Source organism: Pseudonaja textilis, chromosome 1 (genome assembly GCF_049901715.1).
Source record: "Pseudonaja textilis isolate UNSWEBS1 chromosome 1, rPseTex1.2, whole genome shotgun sequence".
Classification (NCBI taxonomy): domain Eukaryota; kingdom Metazoa; phylum Chordata; class Lepidosauria; order Squamata; family Elapidae; genus Pseudonaja; species Pseudonaja textilis.
The window spans coordinates 22771728-22792422 of record NC_141990.1 but is presented as its reverse complement, the minus strand read 5'-3'; the positions used below and the strand labels follow the sequence as shown (position 1 = coordinate 22792422).

The following is a 20695-nucleotide window of genomic DNA, read 5'->3' as shown; positions in this document are numbered from 1 at the left end:
AAAAAGTTAATACAATCCTTAGTGGCATAAACAGAGTCATAGAATCAAAATCACGTGAAGTATTAGTACTGCTTTATAAATCCTTAGTTAGGAAGACCACACCTCGAATACTGCATCTAGTTTTGGTCACTACGTTACAAAAAAGATATTGAGACTTTGGAAAAAAATGTAGAAAGGAGCAGTTAAGATGGTTAAAGGCCTGGAGACTAAAACATATGAAGGATGGTTGCAGGATTTGGGAATGGCAAGTCTATAGAAAAAAAAAAAAGGACCGAGGGGGACATGATAGCAGTATTCCAGAGACTGTCACAAAAAGGAGAGGCGGTCAACTTATTTTCCACAGCACCAGAGGGCAGGACAAGAAGCAATGTATGAACATTTGAAATTAGAGAACAAGAAGATAAACAATTTTATATGATATGGGATTTGTTTTATCAATGGTTGGATGAAAAGACATGGTAATGTAATAGACAACATAATTTTGTAATAGAAGTTTAATAGATTGATATAAAATATACTATAATATATAACCATTGGATGAAAGTATAATACAAATTTTAAAACAAGATTTGGAATATCTCGTATAAAATGATGGAATAAATAGCTTAGTCATGGATGATTAATAACTGATAAATATATAAACATATGTTAGTTTGACAATGTGAAAATTGATATAAACTGTGAGTAATGACTACAAAAGGATAGCACAAAAAATTTGTAACCAAATGACACACTGTATGTATATAAAATGGAAGATGGTTTTATGTTTTTATGTTTTGTTTGTATATGTTTGTCTTAAAAAAAATTTTTTTTTTTAAAGAAGCAATGTATGGAAACTAATCAAGGAGAGAAGCAACCTGGAACTAAGTAGAAACTTCCTAAGTGAGAACCAGAGGTGGTATTCAGCAGGTTCTGACCAGTTCTGGAGAACCGGTAGTGGAAATTTTGTGTAGTTCGGAGAAACGGCAAATGCCATCTCTGACTGGAGATTTTACAGTATCTTTCCTCTGCCACACCCACCAAGCCACTCCCACAGAACTGGTAGTAAAAAAATTTGAATCCTACCACTGGTGAGAACAATTAATCAATGGAACAGTTTACCTTCAGAAGTTGTGGGTGATTCATTACCAGAGGTTTTTAATCCTACCACTGATGAGAACAATTAATCAATGGAACAGTTTGCCTTCAGAAGTTGTGGGTGATTCATTACTGGAGGTTTTTAAGTACAGGCTGACAGCCACTTGGCTGAAATGGTATAGGGCCATGAAGGCAAACCTATGGCACGCATCCCAGAGGTGGCACGCAGAGCCCTCTCTGTGGGCACGCAAGCCGTAGCCCCAGCTCAGCTCCGCCGTTCATGCCTCCTGCCAGCCAGCTGGTCTTCGGGTCTCTGCAGCCCATACACGGGGGTGAGGCACATGTGGGGGATGCATGTGCATGCATGGGGGATGTGTGTGCATGTGCAGGGGCGGGGCACATGCATGGGAGGAGCATGTGCATGCATGGGACAGGGTGCATGCATGGGGGGCATGCATTGCATTTTGGGGGTTTGTGCATTCATGCACATGTGTGCATCCACTTTGGGCGCTCGGTGCCAAAAAGGTTAGCCATTACTGGTATAGGGTCTCTTGCTTGAGCAGGGGTTGGACTAAATGATGCCCAAGGTCCCTTCCAGCTCTGGGCTGATTTGACTTAGGTGCTGCCGTTAAGGTGGGCATCATGAGAAAGGGCTTCTGTTCAGGGATAGCTTTGTCCTTTGGTACCAAGTTTCATGCTGCTACCTATCAGGAATTGTCCTTCCAAAGGAGCAACATTTCACAAGAAGCGTTTGTGGCCTAAAATCATAAGGAAGATAGACAAACTTGGTTTGGACTGCAAGGCATTCTGAAGTATCTCACTTGAGACACCTCATTTTTTTAATGCATGCTCTGGCCTTACTGGGAACGTGTTGAGGTAATTCCCCATTAGGAGAAGGAGCACATACAGGGAGACGTATTTGAGAGTAGTGTTTGAATAATACACACACAGCACACAGATACACTGTACAGTAAATGTAGGTTTTTACTTCCAGAAAGGTTTAAGCAAAGTTCAAAATAGGCAGTCCAAAGTCATTCACAGGTTAAATCAGTCAGTTTTCAATCCAGGGATAATTCAATAACAAAGTCCAGTGTCAAAAAACACAGTTCAGTAAGAGACTTATATTAAATCCAGAAATATCAGTCAATCAGGAAAAATGGAGGAACAGCAATACTTTCCAACAGAAGGAAAAACAGACTCACTCAGACTTCTTCTGAGACTAAGACAAAGACAAACCAGGTTTCTGGCTCCATCTTATGGCCGTTTGAGAAACCACACCTAATTACAGTTTTGCATTTTCTTAAAGATACAGTTTTAAAATGTTTATCCTGGTTTATATATTTCTAACCCAAATACCTGTTAGGTGACTTATATTCCTAACAGAACGTAAGGAGAAAACAACTGTAAATCTCCAACTCTGTAGCCCAGTGGTCGCCAAGTGTGCCGGGGACCACTGGTCGCCTGCGAGAAAATTTTGGTGGTCCGCAGAGGAATGTCACCCCCAAAGCAATTAATCAAGGCTGCACGGGAACACAAGGCTGCGCCGCCCACATAGCCTGCGGGAACACAAAGCTTGCGTTGCTTGCATTGCGAACAACACAAGGTAGTGAGGGGAGGGGGGGAAAGGGCGGAGGGGGAGAACTTGTCCCACTTGCCTCACGTGCCTTGCCTGGCCACTGGGTGGCTTCTTTCCACTTCTTTCTTCTTCTGCTTTTGGCTTCACACAAGGAAAGTAGCAAAAGTCTTTATTTCTCTCCCCCAAACTCTGCCAGGAGAGAAAGAAATACTTCTGCTGCTTCTGCTGCTTTCCTTGCATAAAGCCCAAAGTCTCTCTCTCTGTCTCTTTTTCTCTCTCCCCCTGAGAATAGAGCTGAAGACGATATCCTGTGATTCCAAATAAAGAATGATCGATCGGTAGGAAAGCGGGGTGGGGAATTTTCCTGCAGATTTTTTTGGGGATTTTCTCAAGGTCTCTGGTCCACGGGATTGAATATTATGAGTTTGCTGGTCCCTGAGGTCCAAAAAGTTGGCGACCCCTGCTGTAGCCAGTCCAGAAGGATGTCATGATTGATAGTATTGAAAGTGGCTGAGAGATTAAACAGCACAAAGCTGGACTGACCACACCCATCCTAAGGCTGCCAAAGGTCATTGACAAGCATATCCAACGGTCTCCTTGGGCTAAACCTGACTGAAATGGGTCCAGAATCTGCTTCCTGATGAATTCTCTGCAACTTCTGTCTGCTTATTTTCCCAACAACTATGGAGGCCATTTCTGCAAACAAGCACTTTTCTCATGAAAGCCCTTCAAATCATTTCAAATATGCCCCTTGCCCCAATAGGCTGCCTACCCTAAAATCAAATCAACCAGGATTTATCAACATGTGCCTCTGCCTATCAAAAGTCCAAGGAAATCTTTGATTAGCATTCCATTCAGGGAGAAGAGATGTCCTTTCTGAGCATCCATTAAGATAAAATTATATCATCCATGTTGATTTACAACATTATTTGTGTAGTGATGTCAAAATGCAAATTAAATAAATTGCATAATGCATTGATTTGCATCATATGTAAACGACAGTTTGCATCACTGCCTAATAGCATTACACATATGTAAATTGACTCAACCAATGTAATTTCTGTCATTTGCATAATTATGCCATTACAGAGAGAGCTGCAAATAAAGTCAATTAACAAAGGTTTTTGTATTTTTTAAAATTGTGTCATCTGAGCTACATTGGATGCAGTGAATATGTTTGTTATTCAGGAGAGATGTCTGAATAAAATTTTTGTCCATTGCATCACATCTGAATTCTAAATGAGGATCTATTAATTCCAGGTTTCGCTATCTTTTGAGGGGCATTTAGCAACTCATTGTTTCTGGACCTTGCTTTCAGCTATTTTATATTCTGACCCATTTTGATATCTGACTGTAACTGGAGTACGGGATAAATTCAGCCTGAAGATTACAATAAATAGTCTGCAACTATTCAAAGCGTGGTCACACAGAAAATGGAAAATCTTCAGTAGCACAACAGAGGTTAGGATTAGATTCATTATAATGATTATAAGTGAATTTATAAAGAAGATTGTGCCTATACGGTTAGGATAAACTTTCTAACACTAGGAACTCTTTCAAAATGAGTCAGAATGAATCAGAATGTCTCAATGGGTGGTGATATCCTTTCCTTGTTAAGAAATGTCTACGTATCCTTTTATTTTAGGGAAAAGACTGTCTTATCAACATGGTAGATCCTGTGTGGAGCAAGGAATGGTAGTGATGATCACACTTCCAGAGATCATTTTCAGGCCTTTCAACCCCAGCTTTTCCAAGGACATCTTGCTTCCACCCATCTGGGCTGAGTTTAAAATTTGTACAGGTAGTCCTCAATGTACGACCTCAGCTGAGCCCAGAATTTATGTTGCTAAGGGAGAAATTTGTTACTGAGTTTTGCCCCATTGTACCTTTTTCTTGCCTTATATATTAAGTGAATCACTGCAGTTGATAAGTTAGTAACCTGGTTGGTAAGTGAATCTGGCTTCCCCATTGACTTTGCTTATCTGAGGGTTGCAAAAAGGGATCACATGTCTCTGGGACACAGCAACGGTCGTAACTATGAATCAGTTGCCAAGCATCTGTATGTAACTCATGTGGCCATGGGGATGCTGCAAAGGTTGTAAGTGTGAGAAATAACTTACTTTTTTCCAGTGCCATTGTAACTTTGGACAGTTACTAAATGAACTGTTGAAAGCCAAGGACCACCTGTAGAGAGCAACCATTACTGATGACAGTTTCAATGGCATAAATTAATAATTATTTCTTGTATATGCTTTTCTTTTTCTTTAGAAAGCTACATAAAATGCAACAGTGAAGGCCAGCGCTTTCAGAATTGATTATTTCTTTTGGGCAATAAAAATGTTTAGGCTTTGAATAATCAATGGGTGTCAATTAAATCATACCATTTAACAATTGTGGGAAAGCCAACAAATTATTCTATGAACTGCTACTGCTGTAAAAATGTGGACTGGTGCCACAAAGGAAACTTGTGCCATGTTTGAAGAGCATTTGGTCTGAGTAAGGGTTTTTGATCTAGTATCAGTGGAGTGGAAATAGGTTGGAAAGGTATATCAGGAATCAATTTCTCCAGGACATGCACAGTCAGGGTTTTTAGAATGACTAAAAATTAATCAAAGTTAATTCCACTCAAAAGTCCAGAAAGCACTATGGTAAAGTTTGGCTCTGGGAGGATGGGAATTATTGAAGGAGAATGGGCATGGAAATATGAAATATTATATGGCAGGTAAAATGTTAGAAGGGGAGCCATTTTATGGCTGGCAAAATGCACCTCAGGGCTTGTGTATCTGTTGTGATGTTGCCTCCAGTTTCTGAAGTAGTTGTAAATGGCAAACTTTCGTATTCTATTTTAGCTTTGAAAATAGAATGTGGGGCCCTTGGTGCTCTCTGAACTGGGTAGTTTTCTTGCAGAAATTTCATTATCAAACTAGGTAACATCATCAGTGCTAGGAGGGAGCGGAGTTTGTACTTATTTTTATATACTAGTGGTTTCCCCTGTCAATCTTGATGATCCCTTGATTAGGCTATTCTTTACTGTCAACTTGTTTGTCTGCATTAGTAATTCCTCCAATGAGGTATTGTTTGTTTTTTTGATTGTTAGTCTAGTGTTAATCTTGGTGCTAATCTTTGCTCATGTGTGTATTGGTTGCTGGTGAGGAGGTGTTTTGGCCTTTCTATTTCCTTTTTGGCTTTTTGATTGTCTCTTTTGAATGGTATGTAAATGTTGTTTATCTATATGTGTTGATGGTCGACTTGTCAGAGTGCTAGGCTTCCAGGAATTCTCTAGCATTTTTGGACTTGGCTTGATCTAAGATGCTGAGAGTTTCACAATTGAAAGTATGGTTAAGTCTATCCATGTGTTGTGAAGTTAAGGAGTTTTCATCAGGTCTTCTGACTGCTAGTTGGTGTTCATGAATGTGCTCTGCTGGTCTACATAATGGCTGTTATAGTACTTACACCATGTTGTGGATGACTCATTTTTCTTTTTCTTTTGGGGCTGCTGGATCTTTTGGTTTGAACCTAGCTAGGTCTCCAAACTTTATTGCAAGTAGATATTCTGTTTTTTCCATGACATACTTAATCAATTTCAAACTCACTGAAAGGCCTTTATGCTGGCATGAAGCTGCCCATGAAGGCCCATCAGAGAAAATTTGTTACTCGGAAAAACAATGTCCATAACCTGGACATACAGAAACTGTTCTATATTAACATTCTCCAAATCCTGAGTTCTGATTGGTCCACGCGGACCGCAACCCGATTGGTTAACTAAACAACTGTGATTGGTGCGCTAAGAATCTACCGCAATTGGCCGAGCTGATCGCGGGAAATTCACAGCGCTGCCATTGGCCGCCGAGCCTCCGGCCGGCTGAATAAAGCCAAGCGGTTCACAGGTCCTGGACCGAACTGTATATTCAATAAAGAGCTGAATGTGAACTTTGAGTCTTGCGTCTCTATGCGACCCGATCTACCCGGGGCCAATCTCCCGGACTTAACAGAAACAATACAGTATGTGCTTCTCAAGTGCCTGTTTACAGAGATATTCATACTAGCCTCATCTCACCATTACTATATAAATATTCAGGGAACACACGACACTTGTATACCTCCCTGCTGTTTGAAGAAACTAATTCTGTTGTAACATATAATGTTGCTAGGTTCTATGCAGCAGTGCTTAAAATCCATCAGAGGATGATGACCTGTGCGTCAAACCAGCCTTAATGAGCATTTAATTTGTTGGTCACGTCTATTTTATATTGTGACAGAGTTAGTCATATATTAACTTTTATGCTCCCTTTATTTATTTAATGTTTTAATTTTAGTAGATATTATTTTTGTTTTTCATGTATTTTAGCTCCTTAAAATGTATTTTGAATGCTTTTTAGTTTTGTGTAACTTTTGTTTTTATATTGTTTAGCTTTTTAAAAATTGTATCACATTCTCTTTATGCTGGTTTATGACCATAATAAAGATCTGTTGGAATGTAATCACAATTTCAGTAAACAGAACATCGTGAATTCAATCCTAGCACTTCACACTAAAACAGAATCTATTACTGAGTGATGGAAACCTATCTGCCTAAGAGTTTGGAGAGCCACTATGTGGTGAGAACAGAGGAGCTACTATAAGGACAATGGGTGGGTTCATCAGCTTTCTGTATTTCTTTCTCTGATAGGCAGAGACACAGTACAAGAAAATGTAAGTTTTCCTCTCTCCACCCCAGATCCTGCACTGTGCATCCTTCCCTAACTGTTGTTCTCCAGCTTTGTGGGTACAAGTCCCAGATTTTTCAGCCAAGGACCATGTGTTATGGGGGCCTTTTGAAAGGTATGCCATTGTAGCTGGACTTCCCCTCCTCCACCCATAGGAAAGGCTGCCTCCACCAGTGAATTCAGACAGGTAACAGGTGCAGCCCCATGTTATTTTATGGAGGACAGAAAGACAGGAATTAGTCTGTCCCTTGAAAAGAAGGCTAAAGCACTGACCCTTATGAGCTTGGGATATCCCCACCGGCATACAGGTAGTCCTTGACTTACAAGTTTGTTTAGTGTCTGCCTGAAGTTACAATAGCACTGAAAAAAGTGACTTATGACCATTTTTAACTACCGCTGCAGCAACGTGATCAAATTCAGATGCTTGCCAATTGAGTCATATTTATGATGGTTGCAGAGTTCCAGGGATCACTTTTGATGACCTTCTGACAAGCAGTCATTGGGGAAGCTGGATTTACTTATCAACCACGCTACAAATTTAACTGCAGTGACTCACTTAACACAAGAGGTCGTAAATATGGGGAAATGCTCTTAACAAATGTCTCACTTAGCAACAGAAATGTTGGGCTCAATTGTGATCCTAAGGGGAAGATTACTTATATCTTTAATTTCAACAACCCAGGTTCTCTTGGGATTTCCTGCAGCAAGGCTACTGCCATAATTCTACAGGTGGAAAGATAAATGCATTGAGTTCATTCACACAACATAACATGGTTAACATTTTGCCCATTCCGTGGCTTTGCACAATGTACCGCTAATTGTCCAATAACCCTATTGCAACCCTTCACACAACATACCCCATTCCAGCCAAGCTTAGCATATCAAGTGAGTACAGCCATCGCTATGGTGCCGATGCACAGATACTCCCTTTGAGAAGGCGCTCTGTACATGCTCGGGACCTTCTTTTTGCTCTGGGCACGGAAGAGCCTCTCGTCGAGTTTGGTCCCAACGACGTGTGGGGCAGACCGGGGAGAGCCGCTGGATCTCTCTTCCGGCCCTCCGCCGGTGCTTTTGCACAGGGGCGTGACGGGGATGTGTATATGGGGTGTGTGTGTGCAGCTTCTCCAATTCAAATGTTTCTGCCTGGTTGCGCGGCGGCAAAACCTGCAGCCGCTGCAGCAGCCCTGCGCCACCGGGAGGGTGCCGTCAGTTTGGGGTCGGCAGCCCCTCCCCAGCCGCTCAAACAGACCTCTCCCCCTTTCCCCGCGAATTGGCTGTGGTGCCTTTAAATGAAGGGGGGCGGCGGTGCGAGCAGCAGCAGCAGCTCCTCCAGGGCTTGAGCGGGAGCTTCTGTCAGACCGGGGGATCGAGACGCAGCTTCTCCGCTGGAGACGGCGCGCAAGCGGCAAAGGAGAAGCCAACGGGGAGACGCTGCGCCCGACGGCATTAAGAGGCGATGGCGACCGGCCCGCCGCCGCCGCCGCCGCCGCGCCCAGGTAAGCGAGCTTCTGCGGCGCGGCTTCTGGCTTCCCTCGGCACGTGCCCCGTCTTCCCCCTCGCCGAGCCGCAGCTCTGTAGCCGAGGCATGGCCGAAAGGGCGGGCGGCGGCGACGAAGGAGGGCGAGAGGCTTCCCGAGCACGTGCAGAGCGCTCTGGATCAGGAGCGGTGGGCGGGAAGGGAGCCCCCCCGCGAGAGTTACGCGGCCTTGGGGAGTCTTCACCCGCCGCGCCAAAGCTGGGGCAGGGCGCCTTGCCTGTGAAGGTGGCGCGCCCTACTTTGAGTAGTTGCACCCTTGCGGTCGTGTTCCGTCTCCTTCGGATCCCACGGGATCCCATTGCGGCTCTTGTTCTCGGCCTCTGAACATGTGTGGAGTGCTTTTCTACTGCTGTGGCAGGACGGCGCTGTTGCTTACTTCTGTATACTGTCTGTCGGTCTGTTCAGCAGACTGCGCCACCCGCTTCCAATAACAAAGTGAAAGCCCTTTTAAATTTCTTGGGAGTCTCGGTAAAGCCCGCTGCTTTCCTAGGCGTTGCCCTGCCCCTTCATCCTGCTGGGTCAAGGAAATTCATGATGGTAACCTGGATCCGGGTGCAATTCTTGCTCAGGTTGGGTTTCCTTGGGAGGGAAAGTGAGGAAGGTCGATAGCCTTTTTTGACACTCGAATTTATTAATAGATAGGTTAAGCAGGACAGAATGCATATTTTAACTTTGCCGAGGGAATTGGCAACTCCCCGCTGTCCCTTTATCACAGCTTTCCAGAGAGAAAATAGCACCGTTGTGAATTCATAGTGCTGTCAAATCTCAAGGATGAGACCTGTGTTTTTAGCTGGGACGGAAAGATTCTCCATTGCAGGCAGTTTTATGGCAGTTGAGAGAAGAATTGTGAGCAATCTGACAATTAACGGGAAAGAAAGAAAATAAACAATTTTTGCCAGAACTATTAGGACAATATTTAATAATGTTGATTCTTCTATGGCCAAGTTTCCAGTTTTGTAACACTTGTATGACATGTGTCTCTTATTAACCTCCATCTGCTTTTGCTGGTGTTTGGCTTCGAGTTTAAATGGCAAAGTAAGCACTTTGTTCTCCAGGGTATGTGTGTTCAGTTTCAGATTACCGGGAAAGCAAAGCAAAAGGAAGCCGCATCCCCACCCCTCCATATAAACATGGGTTGCAAAGAGAGTGTGTGGTTTCCTCCCCACCCCAGAAATTTGTTGACCCCCCAGGCATCTTATGAATGCATATGCTGGTGTTTCCCAGGCACTTCAGCATAATTATTTCATGTAGAAATGCAAATGTAGCGAGGCCAGTTGCCCTTTCGGGAGGAATATACTGTTTGCTGTTTACCAGAAGGTGTGTTTAGGATTGACAGAGATGTACAGAGAACCAGATCTTTCTGCCTTGCCAACTGGGGTTTCATTGCATGATGCCCAGCTTTGCCATGACAACTCTGATTCTGTAACATGCTCATTTCTCTCCAGGTATCTTTGACAACAATCCATCTATTTTGTGGCTCTGCTTTGGTTCCTTTTAAACTTTGGAAATGTTCAGGCTGACTGGCTTCTAAGGGTCTCCGTTGCCTGATACAAAAGTGAATGGGGTTGTCTTTATAACTAATGTTTCATTATTTCCCCCATTACCTCAGCATTAGAATTTTCAAAAGTAGTGCCATTTCTGGGTTTGCTATTCTTTAAATGCCACGTGAGAAATTAAGGTACCTATGTGATATTTTACAAGCTAAAAACAGTGTACCAGAATATAGGTGTTTCCGAAACGGGGATCCACAATAGCTGAAAGCTCTTTGGTTTTCTTCTCAGAAAGCACCAATTGACCCTTGGATGCTTTGGGCAAACCTTGGCAGGAGTTATCTCTTAAATTAACTAAGCTGACCTCCATCTGTTTCTCTGCCCTGTGACAGTCTGGGTTCACTTCCCTCTGGTGGGCATTTCATTCTGAAGGCATGCAGATTTCTGATTACTAATTGATTGTCCACTTGTAGTAAGTAAACTGAGCTGACCTGCAAGAAATATTTTTGCAAGCCAAAGCTCCAAACTACAGAAAGCCCTCACTTTACTACAGTTCATTTAATGGCCGATGTTGCAACAGGACTGGAAAAAGTGACTGGTGACTGTTTTTCACCCTGATGACCAATGCAGCATCCCTGTGTGATCAAAATTCAGGTGCTTGGCAACTGATTAATCATATGATGGTTGCAATGTCCCGGGGTGTGTGATCATCTTTTCTGGCGTTCTGACGAGCAAAGTCAATTGGGGAGATGACAGATTCACATAACAAACCTGTTACTGACTTAATAATGGCAGTGATTGACTCAACGACTATGGCAAGAAAGATCATAAAATGGGGCAGTACTCACTTAACAACTGTCTTGCTTAGTAACAAAAATGTTGGGCGCAATTGTGGTCATAAGCAGAGGACTACCTGTAATAGTTTGGATGTTTCAGTCTCTCTAGTTCAGAGATTTGAACAGTCTCTATAACCTTTGGAAGATTGCATCTCAACTGTAGCCCCTACTACTTCTGTGAAACGGGAAAACCAAGGCAGCAAATAAATTACCCAAATGTATAAAGAATTCTGTAGTGAAGAGCTGAATAGGAGCGCTGGGCTTAAATTTGAAGCAGGAGGCATGTGAGCATGAGAAAAGTGTTCGGATTTAGCATCAATGGTGTGGGGACATTATAAGAAAGCTGACTTTTCTTTCTCTTTTAATTAGTCTGTCTCCACCCCTGGTTATTGCTTTCCTTTTAGGACATTGCCAAAGGAGCTAAAACAGAAGACACTTCCATCCAAAAAGTGACAATGCTGTAGAAGGGGATGTGCATGTGTGACAGATCATTGAGGTGCTGGCAATAAGGGGCAATTAAACAACTCCCCCTTATGCCCTTTAGTGTTGTAGCAAAAATTCCTAATATGTGACTTGTGAGAGGCTAAAATTCTCATTGGCTCGAGGTTGACGCAGCCTTCCATCCTCCCGAAGTCGGTAAAATGAGGACCCAGATTGTTGGCGGCAATATGCTGGTTCTGTAAAACTGCTTAGATGTAAAGCACTGTGAAGTGGTATATAAGTCTAAGTGCTATTACTAAAGCTGGCTGTTTGATCTGTAAAACAACAAAGGGGAAAGAGAAGGATGTTAGCCAAGGTAACTTTTCTACTGCTATTTTATGAATCATTCCTTATAAAAAAAAATCTGCTGTAAAGATATTTATTCCCTTTTGTGGACGAAGTCATACAGCTGTCTTAACATCTGTTCCAAAGAGAAACAAGTGCATCTCCTGGTTTTGTTCAGAAAATGCTAAGGAGATGAACTCCAAAAGTTTGCAAAATTTCTTATGAATTATCTTGCTGAGGACTTCAGAAAAGTTTGTGAGAGTCTTTATATAATGGGGTGTTGTTGTTGTTTTTGACCTCACAGAACAGGAAAAACAACTTGAGATTTTAATTTTTCTCAGAGAAACAGGAAGGCAGAATCTGCCAGGTTTGAAGGATGTCTGGCATCTACTATTGGGATGGTTCCAATTGGAGGCAAGGGTTTGATTCTTTTTTCACTTCGTATAGACAGAGGTCACCTCTTCCTTTTTCCATAACTGGCTGCCACTAATATTGATTGCTGAAGAGGTGCCAGGCATAGTGCTGGGTATATCATTTGGATCGGCAATGATTCGATTTTACAGTGCACCAGGAAATACACGGGCTAGAAAGTAAAAATTAAAACAGTGACAATGACTTCCATATGGTTGCCTTGAAAACTTATGAACATGTCCCTGAAGTTATCTGGGGTCAAATTTTAGTTAGAAGGACTCTTACTGTTTAATGTTTTATGCATGCATAGCTGCAGCTGAAAAAATGAATCACTATGGCTGGGAGTTTAGAATGCTGTGGTATTTACCCCCCTCATGTTCATAATAGCATGTGGGAATCTGTTCCAGAATGTTTGCAAGAGTCAGGTGTCAGAGGCATGGCTTTCTCTAACATCCTGGAAATTATAGTGCTCTAAAGTATAGTCTAAAATGTTCTGCACTTTCAGGAAACTGCAGCAGATTCCTGGGGCCTCTACTCCACTTAGAAACACATTCTGGACTTAATTAGCGGGAGGTACTCATTTCCCCTCGTCAACTTGGAGGAAGATGGGTATTTATTTTGTTTTGTTTTTCCTTCCAGCATGGGACAATTCAGAGCTCAATATTGTACTTCTACTAATCAAAGTACAGTACTTTAAGTTCAGTTTGTCACACTTTGCCTTAATATAAATCAGGGGTGTCAAACTCGTGGCCCGTGGGTTAAATGTGTCACACGCTGGCCACTCCCATGCCCGGTTTAGCAAAGGGGAAAAAAAAGTCGCAGTATACCGCGTGACACTGCCGTGATGATGCGAGTTTGACACCCATGACATAATCTGCTTATTGTTTTGCCTGATGTGTGAACCAGACCAGTTTATAAACTTGGATCCATGGCACAACAGTTATATTTCTTTGAGCGGTAAAGTATGACTTAATGTTAGCTGTATTTTACGGCATCTAGCTAGCTAGCTAGCACGTATCCTCTGCGTCTGGTTTAGCAGTGTTCCTGATTGGTGATATATATCTTAGATCGGATAGTCTTTTTAAAAAAAATTTGCTTTACTGGTATTTTTTTGTTTTGTTTTGTTTAATGATTTAGTATGCTGCCCAGACTCTCACTGTTTGAGTTGCGTGGCTATATAAATGTTCTAAATAAATAAACGTGACCAGTTTGGCTGGCTATGGTTTGTTCGTCTCCCTTCTTTTTTGTAGACGTCTCTACAATTTGGTGCATGTTGCGGCTGCTTCTTCTCTTGCATTCTTATATTTTTAAAGCTCACAGTTACCCAAGGTCTCAGAATCGCATGAAAGAGGTAGGAAAACATTAGTTTTTCCTAGACTGTTTTCTGAATAAAACTCTTGCTGCCCTTCAGTACGAGTTAGAGCTGAAATAGAAGCATGAAAAACATAGATACCCTTGTAGGAACAACACTACAATCAATCAGTCCTGAACTCCATCTTATTTTCCTGGTAACATAGGCTGCTTAATTGTAACTTTGTTTAAAGTAAGCTAACCTACATTAAGCTATGGTTAGTTTGGCTGGGTATTTCTGAGTAAACAAATACAACTGGTCTATTCATATGTTATGCCAGCAATCATATCATGGCTTAATGTGATGGCCTGGGTTATATGCTTAGACAATAACCTGAGTCCCATAACATGACAAACTATTTAAGCTTAGTATATTATGTGAACTTAGCCATTCTCTGGGCACGTACAACCATATTAACTAGTTTGATCCAGAGATGGAGCTTAGATAGCTGAACAATATAAATTACCTTATTGGGCAAACCCAATCCAACATGTGAAATGCCAGCCTCTCTGGTTAACACCATCATGGTTAAAGCCCCATCACATGTCATTGTGTTAGTCCAATCTGTGAAGCGAGTTAATAATGGGAAAGCCCTTTGCTGCTGAAACTCCAGTGAGAATGAAACCCTTGTCTTTTGGAAAGGAATGACATGAGGGCCGGGTTTGAGCAGAGTAGTGTTATTGATCCCGGCATGCTATCTCCAAGACTCTTATTAACAGCAAGCAACAAAACGGATTAAGCTAAGTAGCTTTCGTTGAACCAGGGAACTTAACCTGTGGTATGACAGCTATCTGGCTTAACTGTTGAAGACCAGGTGTGAACCTCTGAAAATATATACATTCTTAGTTAAAAGGGAGAACTACACTGCATAAAAACCCTTGAAGTAGAACAGCTGTTTGTGGGGAAATTGCGGGTTTCCTATGCAGTGTCCTTTTTTGTAATCTCATCTTCAGGCTGTGGACGTGTGTTGACATCTGAGGGAGAGAACTTGAATATTAGCGATTTTGGGAAGCGGCATCTTTCCTAATAAAGGACCAGCATTGTGGTTATAGCACTGGAGAGGATAAAACATCTTATTTGTAAATTTCCCCTCATTCCCATTATTATTTGTTCTTGAAAAGGAAGTAAGTAAGAGAAGAAACAACTAGATACGAACTTGGGATAACACCCTTGATCTTCTGAGGTATTTCTAAACATTCTGTTTTTCCTAAGCAAGGATGAAGATTGGCTTCTCCCAAGAGGTTCTGCCTTCCATTTGACTGATTTGGAAGAAATTTCAAAGAAAAAGAAATGTCTCTTTGGACAAATATGTGGTTCTTTCATCTGCTTTTTCTTGTGGAGTAAAATTGTTCAGTAGAAAGACCCAGCTGATAGCATTGTTAATATGTGGATAGTGAGCGGCTTTGGCTTTTTGATACTTGTGGTGCAATAAAATATAGCTAAAACTGATATGATATAGAGAGAGTTTGTGGAAAAACAACACTGTTTCTCTACAGACAGGATCAGACTTCTGGGCTGGATCAGCACAAATATTGGTTTATCTTAATTAAGCTAAATTTTTGCCTTTGTATATTAGTTTTTACAGAGCTTGCTTGGCCCAAACCAAGCAACCTACATGTCTTTAATATAATCTATAAAAACTAATGGAGATTTGGGATCATACTAGATTAAGTTAAAATATGCTGGATCGTTGGTAATCTAATTTATAATGAGAAATCAATTATTTACTATGCTATGCGAACTAGGTATAATTTGGTTTTGGTTCTTCATGTTATGGGAACTTAATACAACACTGTTTTGTTGACACGGACTTATGAATGATATCTGAGGAAGAAAACAAGCAGTGCTAGAGGTTTCAAAGCATTTTCTCGCCTCCTCTCCCGCCAGCCCCAAAAGTATTAAAAGCTGGTTGGGTGACCTTAAATTTTGATTCTGCAGAGACTGACACCACTTGGACTTTCCATGGGGCAGGGCACAGAGGCAAAGCAAAAGAGACAATGGGAATAACAATTTAGATGAGGGAATAGAAGGGGAATTTACCAAATTTGCAGATGATACTAATATGGCAGGAATAGCTAACACCCAAGAAGATAGGCTCAAGATCCAGATGGATCTTGACAGACTAGAACACTGGGCTGTATCTAACAAAATGAAATTCAATGTAGAGAAAGGTAAAGTCCTACACTGAGGCAAGAAAAACCCAAAGTACACATATAGACTGGGTGAAACCAGACTTAACAGCAGTAACTTGGGATCTTGGAGTCTTAGTGGACAACCAGCTAAATATGAGCCAGCAGTGAGCAGTAGCAGCCAAAAAAGCAAATGCAATCCTAAGTTGTATTAACAGAGGGATACAGTCAAGATCAAGGGAAGTACTAATACCACTCTGTAAAACCTCCTTAGTAAGACCACGCCTAGAGTACTCTATCCAGTTTTGGTCACCACACTATAAAAAAGATGTTGAGACTCTAGAAAAAGTACAGAGAAGAGCAACCAGGATGATTAGGGGACTGGAGACTAAAACATTTGAAGAACGGTTACAGGAACTGGGCATGGCTAATTTAGTGAAGAGAAGGCCCAGGGGAGACATGATAGCAGTCTTCCAATATTTGAGGGGTTGCCACAGAGAGGAAGGGGTCAAGCTATTTTCTAAAGCGCCTGTAGGCCAGACAAGGAATAATGGATGGAAACTGAACAAGGAGAGATTTAACCTGGATATAAGGAGAAACTTTCTGACAGTGAGAACAATCAACCAATGGAACAGCTTGCCCTCGGAAGTTGTGGGAATGCCATCACTTGAGACTTTCAAGAAGAGATTGGACTGCCATTTGTCAGAAATGGTGTAGGATCTCCTGCTTGGGCAGGGGGTTGGACTAGCTGATCTACAAGGTCCCTTCCAACTCTGATTATCTTTTATCTGAATATTTCAGGTACTTGCTGGAAAGATAATTTCTCTAGGAAGGTATAGAGTTGTTATCTGTAGATTGTAGTTGTGTTGGTAGATATGTGTACTTTTTATGCAGATGAATCATGCTTTCTTTCCTAGGTTTTCCTGTTGAATTATAATAATTACTTCTGGGACAGAAGTTATATGTACTACTGTCAAATACAGTTTGGGTTTGCTCATCTTCCTGAGCTGTTATTTGTTTAATTATGACTAAATCACAATTGGCTGGAATCATACATTGTGTTAAACTATAACCTGTGATTCATAAATTACAATAGCAGATTTGCACAACATAGCCAAAATCCAAGATTGTTCTTTGGTGTGTGACATACAATATAACACAGGTGTGAGAATTAAGAAAATTATTTCTAACCAAGCTAAAGAAGCCAGTCTCTTGATAGGTTTGTTCTGCCCCAGGTGCCCTTTTATTTGATTTATTTGGCCTTCCAACTTGCCATAGCAATTCTGGGAAGTTTACATATGGTTAAAAACAAGCACAAAGGAACCAAACACACCAACATCCAACACAGAAGATTGAGACCAGCTACAGCATTCACATTCAACTCATTATCATTTCTAGACAGGATCATCCAGCACTTTGGAAAATGCCTGCAGAAAAGTTGGATTGTTCATTTAATCAGTCAAACTTTAATATGGTCATATCAAGTTTTCAGGACCTTGTTGGGAGGCCATCCCACTCTCAGATAGGATGCTGTTCCACAGGATAGGCTCTGTGATAGAAAGGGCATCCTACTTAGGTTCCATAGATCAGTGGTCTCCAACCTTGGTCTTTAAGACTTGTGGACTTCAACTACCAGAATTTCAGCTTGATGACTCATGTTTGAATTAGAACCAGGTAGCCTATAGAAAGCCAGTGCAGCTTATAATGCTGCACATAACTTGGTTATCTTCACCAAGCTATGGTTGACTCTTAACCATACAGATTTTCTCCATGATGATCTGTCCCTAACCAGATCTTTCAGACCTTCCAACATGCACTCATCATTCCTGTAACTGATGTCCATTCCTGTAACTAAATGGGGTTAAGTGTCGGAATCCTGACAACTGAATCTGTCTACCTTGCACCACAGTGCAATCATAACTATCTGCACAACTGCATTTTCAATCAATTGCAGCTTCCAAGTGGTCTTTAAGGCAGCCCTGTGTAGAGTGTATTGCACTAGTGTGAATGGGAGGTGACCAAGGCATAAGCAGCCATGAATAGGGCCTCCTGATTCAGGAGTAGGCATAGTTGCATACAAGATGGATTTGTGTAGTTGACCCGTTGGCCATGGCTGCTACCTGCAAGAGCCATGAAGGTCTGCTGGAGTGTGACCACATCTAGAACAAAGATGGAGTTTCCCTAGAACCAGTGAACCTCAAAACCCACAACCACTTAGTCTTGCTCAATTAAACTGAAGCTTGATCTTTCCCATCCAGTTCCTCACAGTGCTGGATTTTATCATGACTTCCCCTTTTCCTTTGTCAGTTACTGGTGAATTTGATTGTGCCACACTTGGCTTGAGTTTTTCACTTTTTTTGCATTTTTGATTGTTGTTAGATTTAGAGCAACATATCTATGAGCTGCAGTTATTGTGGTTCCTGTGAGTGATATGCAGTTGAAAATACATGCAAATGTCACGCAGATTTGCAAAGTAAGGTGAACCTTGACAGCAGGCAGGAGATGAAATGAGGCAATGCTGTATCTTTCAGAGGCAGGGGAGACTTCCCCATTCTCAGGCACCTTCTGTAAGACTACTTGAGAACAGCATCTGGGTAAATCTACACAAATCCATCTTGTATGCAACTATGCCTACTCCTGAATCAGGAGGCCCTACTCATAGCTGCTTATGCCTTGGTCACCTCCCATTCACACTAGTGCAATCCACTCTACACAGGGCTGCCTTAAAGACCACTTGGAAGCTGCAATTGATTAACCTCAGCCCGTTCAGACGAAACTTGTCCCTGGAATGAATGTGTTGAACAGAAGCTCATTCATAACAATCCTTCTTTGATAGATTGGATGGCTTGATAGGGAAATTGCACATATAGCCGAAGATATTAATCACGCAGCAAGGCATTTAACATCTACATTTTAAACAGTATCCCTGCAAGAGATGCAAAATTTGAGCTGAACAAACAAATGCAGAGGTTTCTATCCTAACCAGGGAGGCCAGAGATGCTTATCCATATTTTGTTCTCTATCAGCTCCTGTTGCTCACTTTTGTGTTACCTGTCACTTATTCAGCTGATGTTCTCATCAGGTTGTCTCTTCCAACATTGACCAAAATTCAGAATGAGTGTGCAAGGTTGGCCTTGCAGCATGGGTTCAAGAATAGAAAAATGGGGCAATACCTTAGCCGCTATTGTCTGTAGAAAAAGCAGTGGAAAAATATGGCCAGGGATGTAGATGACTGTAAGCATAGATAATATTTCACAGCTTCCCACTACTAAAAGGGACTCCTGTGTTTAAATCTTTTCCAACTCCCTCTAACAAAAACAAAAAAGTCTTCCTTCTTTGCAACCTTTGCTCTGGATAAATGGCTCCAACACTGCTAGGAGAGTCACCCTGGCTCTATGGTAGGGCTTGGATTTTGGCCCCTGTGGCCTTTAAGGAGGGGGGGGGACGACAAGAGTTGCACTGGATGCTTCGTTGCGTGGTGAGTGAGCAGTTTCCATGACAACAAAGGCTACTCTGAGATCTTCACAAGCCAGCATTGCTTACTTTGAGTGTGTGTGCGTGTGTGTGTATGTTTGTGTAGAGAGAAGAGAGTCTTAGCATTTTTCTCATATAGCAGTGATGGTGGCCAAATATCAGAGTTGGGCTTTTCCTCTGTGAGTCATAAAGAGAAGGATCCGACAAGAGGTTAAATGGAGGTAATGTGAAGGAATATGAGCCTTTTTGTGTCTCCAGACAACTTTATTTGTGAAGGTAGGCAATCATGAACTCTTCAGCTGAGCTTACCTCAGAAAGTGTTATGAGAGTGAAAGGTAAAGGGAGGCGAACTCTGTCTATCATGATCTCTGAAGGAAACAAACCCCAAGGGAAAACCAAAACAGGGACTTTGATTTTGGTTCCCTCTTTTGCGCCAGGAACACTGAAGAAAAAGAGGGCTTAAAACAGACCTATTTTTTTTTAAACAAGTAGACAAACTGGAACAGTTCCAAAGAAAGTGAGACGAGGACTACAGAAGACCTATCCCATAAGGAAAAGTTGAAAGATCTGAGCTTCTGTCCCTGAGAAAGAGATGACCAAGAAGTGATATTGAAGAGTACCCCATGCACGTGACCGGAAGGCATGTTCTCTATTGTCCAGAATTGTCAACTTAGATCTAAAGAAGTTACGTGCAGGAAAATAACAGATGTGAAACTTTTCAACAGAAAGAACAGGAATATAATCACGTAGAGAAACAGAATGCCTGGGAACCATCCATTGGAGTCAGTGGTGGGATGCCACCGGTGTAACAACCGGTTCGCTAATCGTGTGCGTAGGTTTCAAAATTACTTACCTTCAATGTTACTTTGGGGAAGTAACACATCTGAGGCATGGCAATCTGCTGCACAAATCAGCTGAGCAGATATAGGTGAGGACAGCGCAGGGGCAGGCGGGCAGGGTCACGTGATCGTAGGAGGGAACTGGTTTGGAGCCAGCTGATCATCTGAGCTAGGGGTTTGCCTGAACTAGTCCGAACCGGCAGAATCCCACCCCTGATTGGAGTGCTTTAGAACATAGAACATCATCAGAGTTGGAAGAGACCTTGGAGGTTTTTTGGTCCAACCCACTGCTCTAGCAGGAACACTATACCCGTGCTGGCAAACCTATGGCACGTGTTGGAAGTGGCATGCAGAGCCATTTCTGCCAGCATGTGAGCCGTCGCCCGGAACTTATCCACTGTGCATGTGCGTGCACCCAGGGGTGGGATTCTACCAGTTCGCACCTATTCGCTAGAACCGGTTGTTAACATTCTAAGCAGTTTGGAGAACCGGTTGTTAGAAGAA

The 20695-nt window shown here is 42.1% G+C and overlaps 1 protein-coding gene across 1 annotated transcript in view; it reads left to right on the top strand.

Annotated features, from left to right (window-relative positions):
• The first annotated feature begins 8502 nt into the window (after positions 1 to 8502).
• Positions 8503 to 20695, top strand: part of PITPNM3 (PITPNM family member 3) — a 141813-nt gene continuing 129620 nt past the window's right edge. Inside the window, exon 1 of the mRNA XM_026708577.2 lies at positions 8503 to 8855. Coding sequence (XP_026564362.1) covers positions 8816 to 8855 — 40 coding nt within the window. The 5' untranslated portion in view covers positions 8503 to 8815. The remainder of the gene's footprint in view (positions 8856 to 20695) is intronic.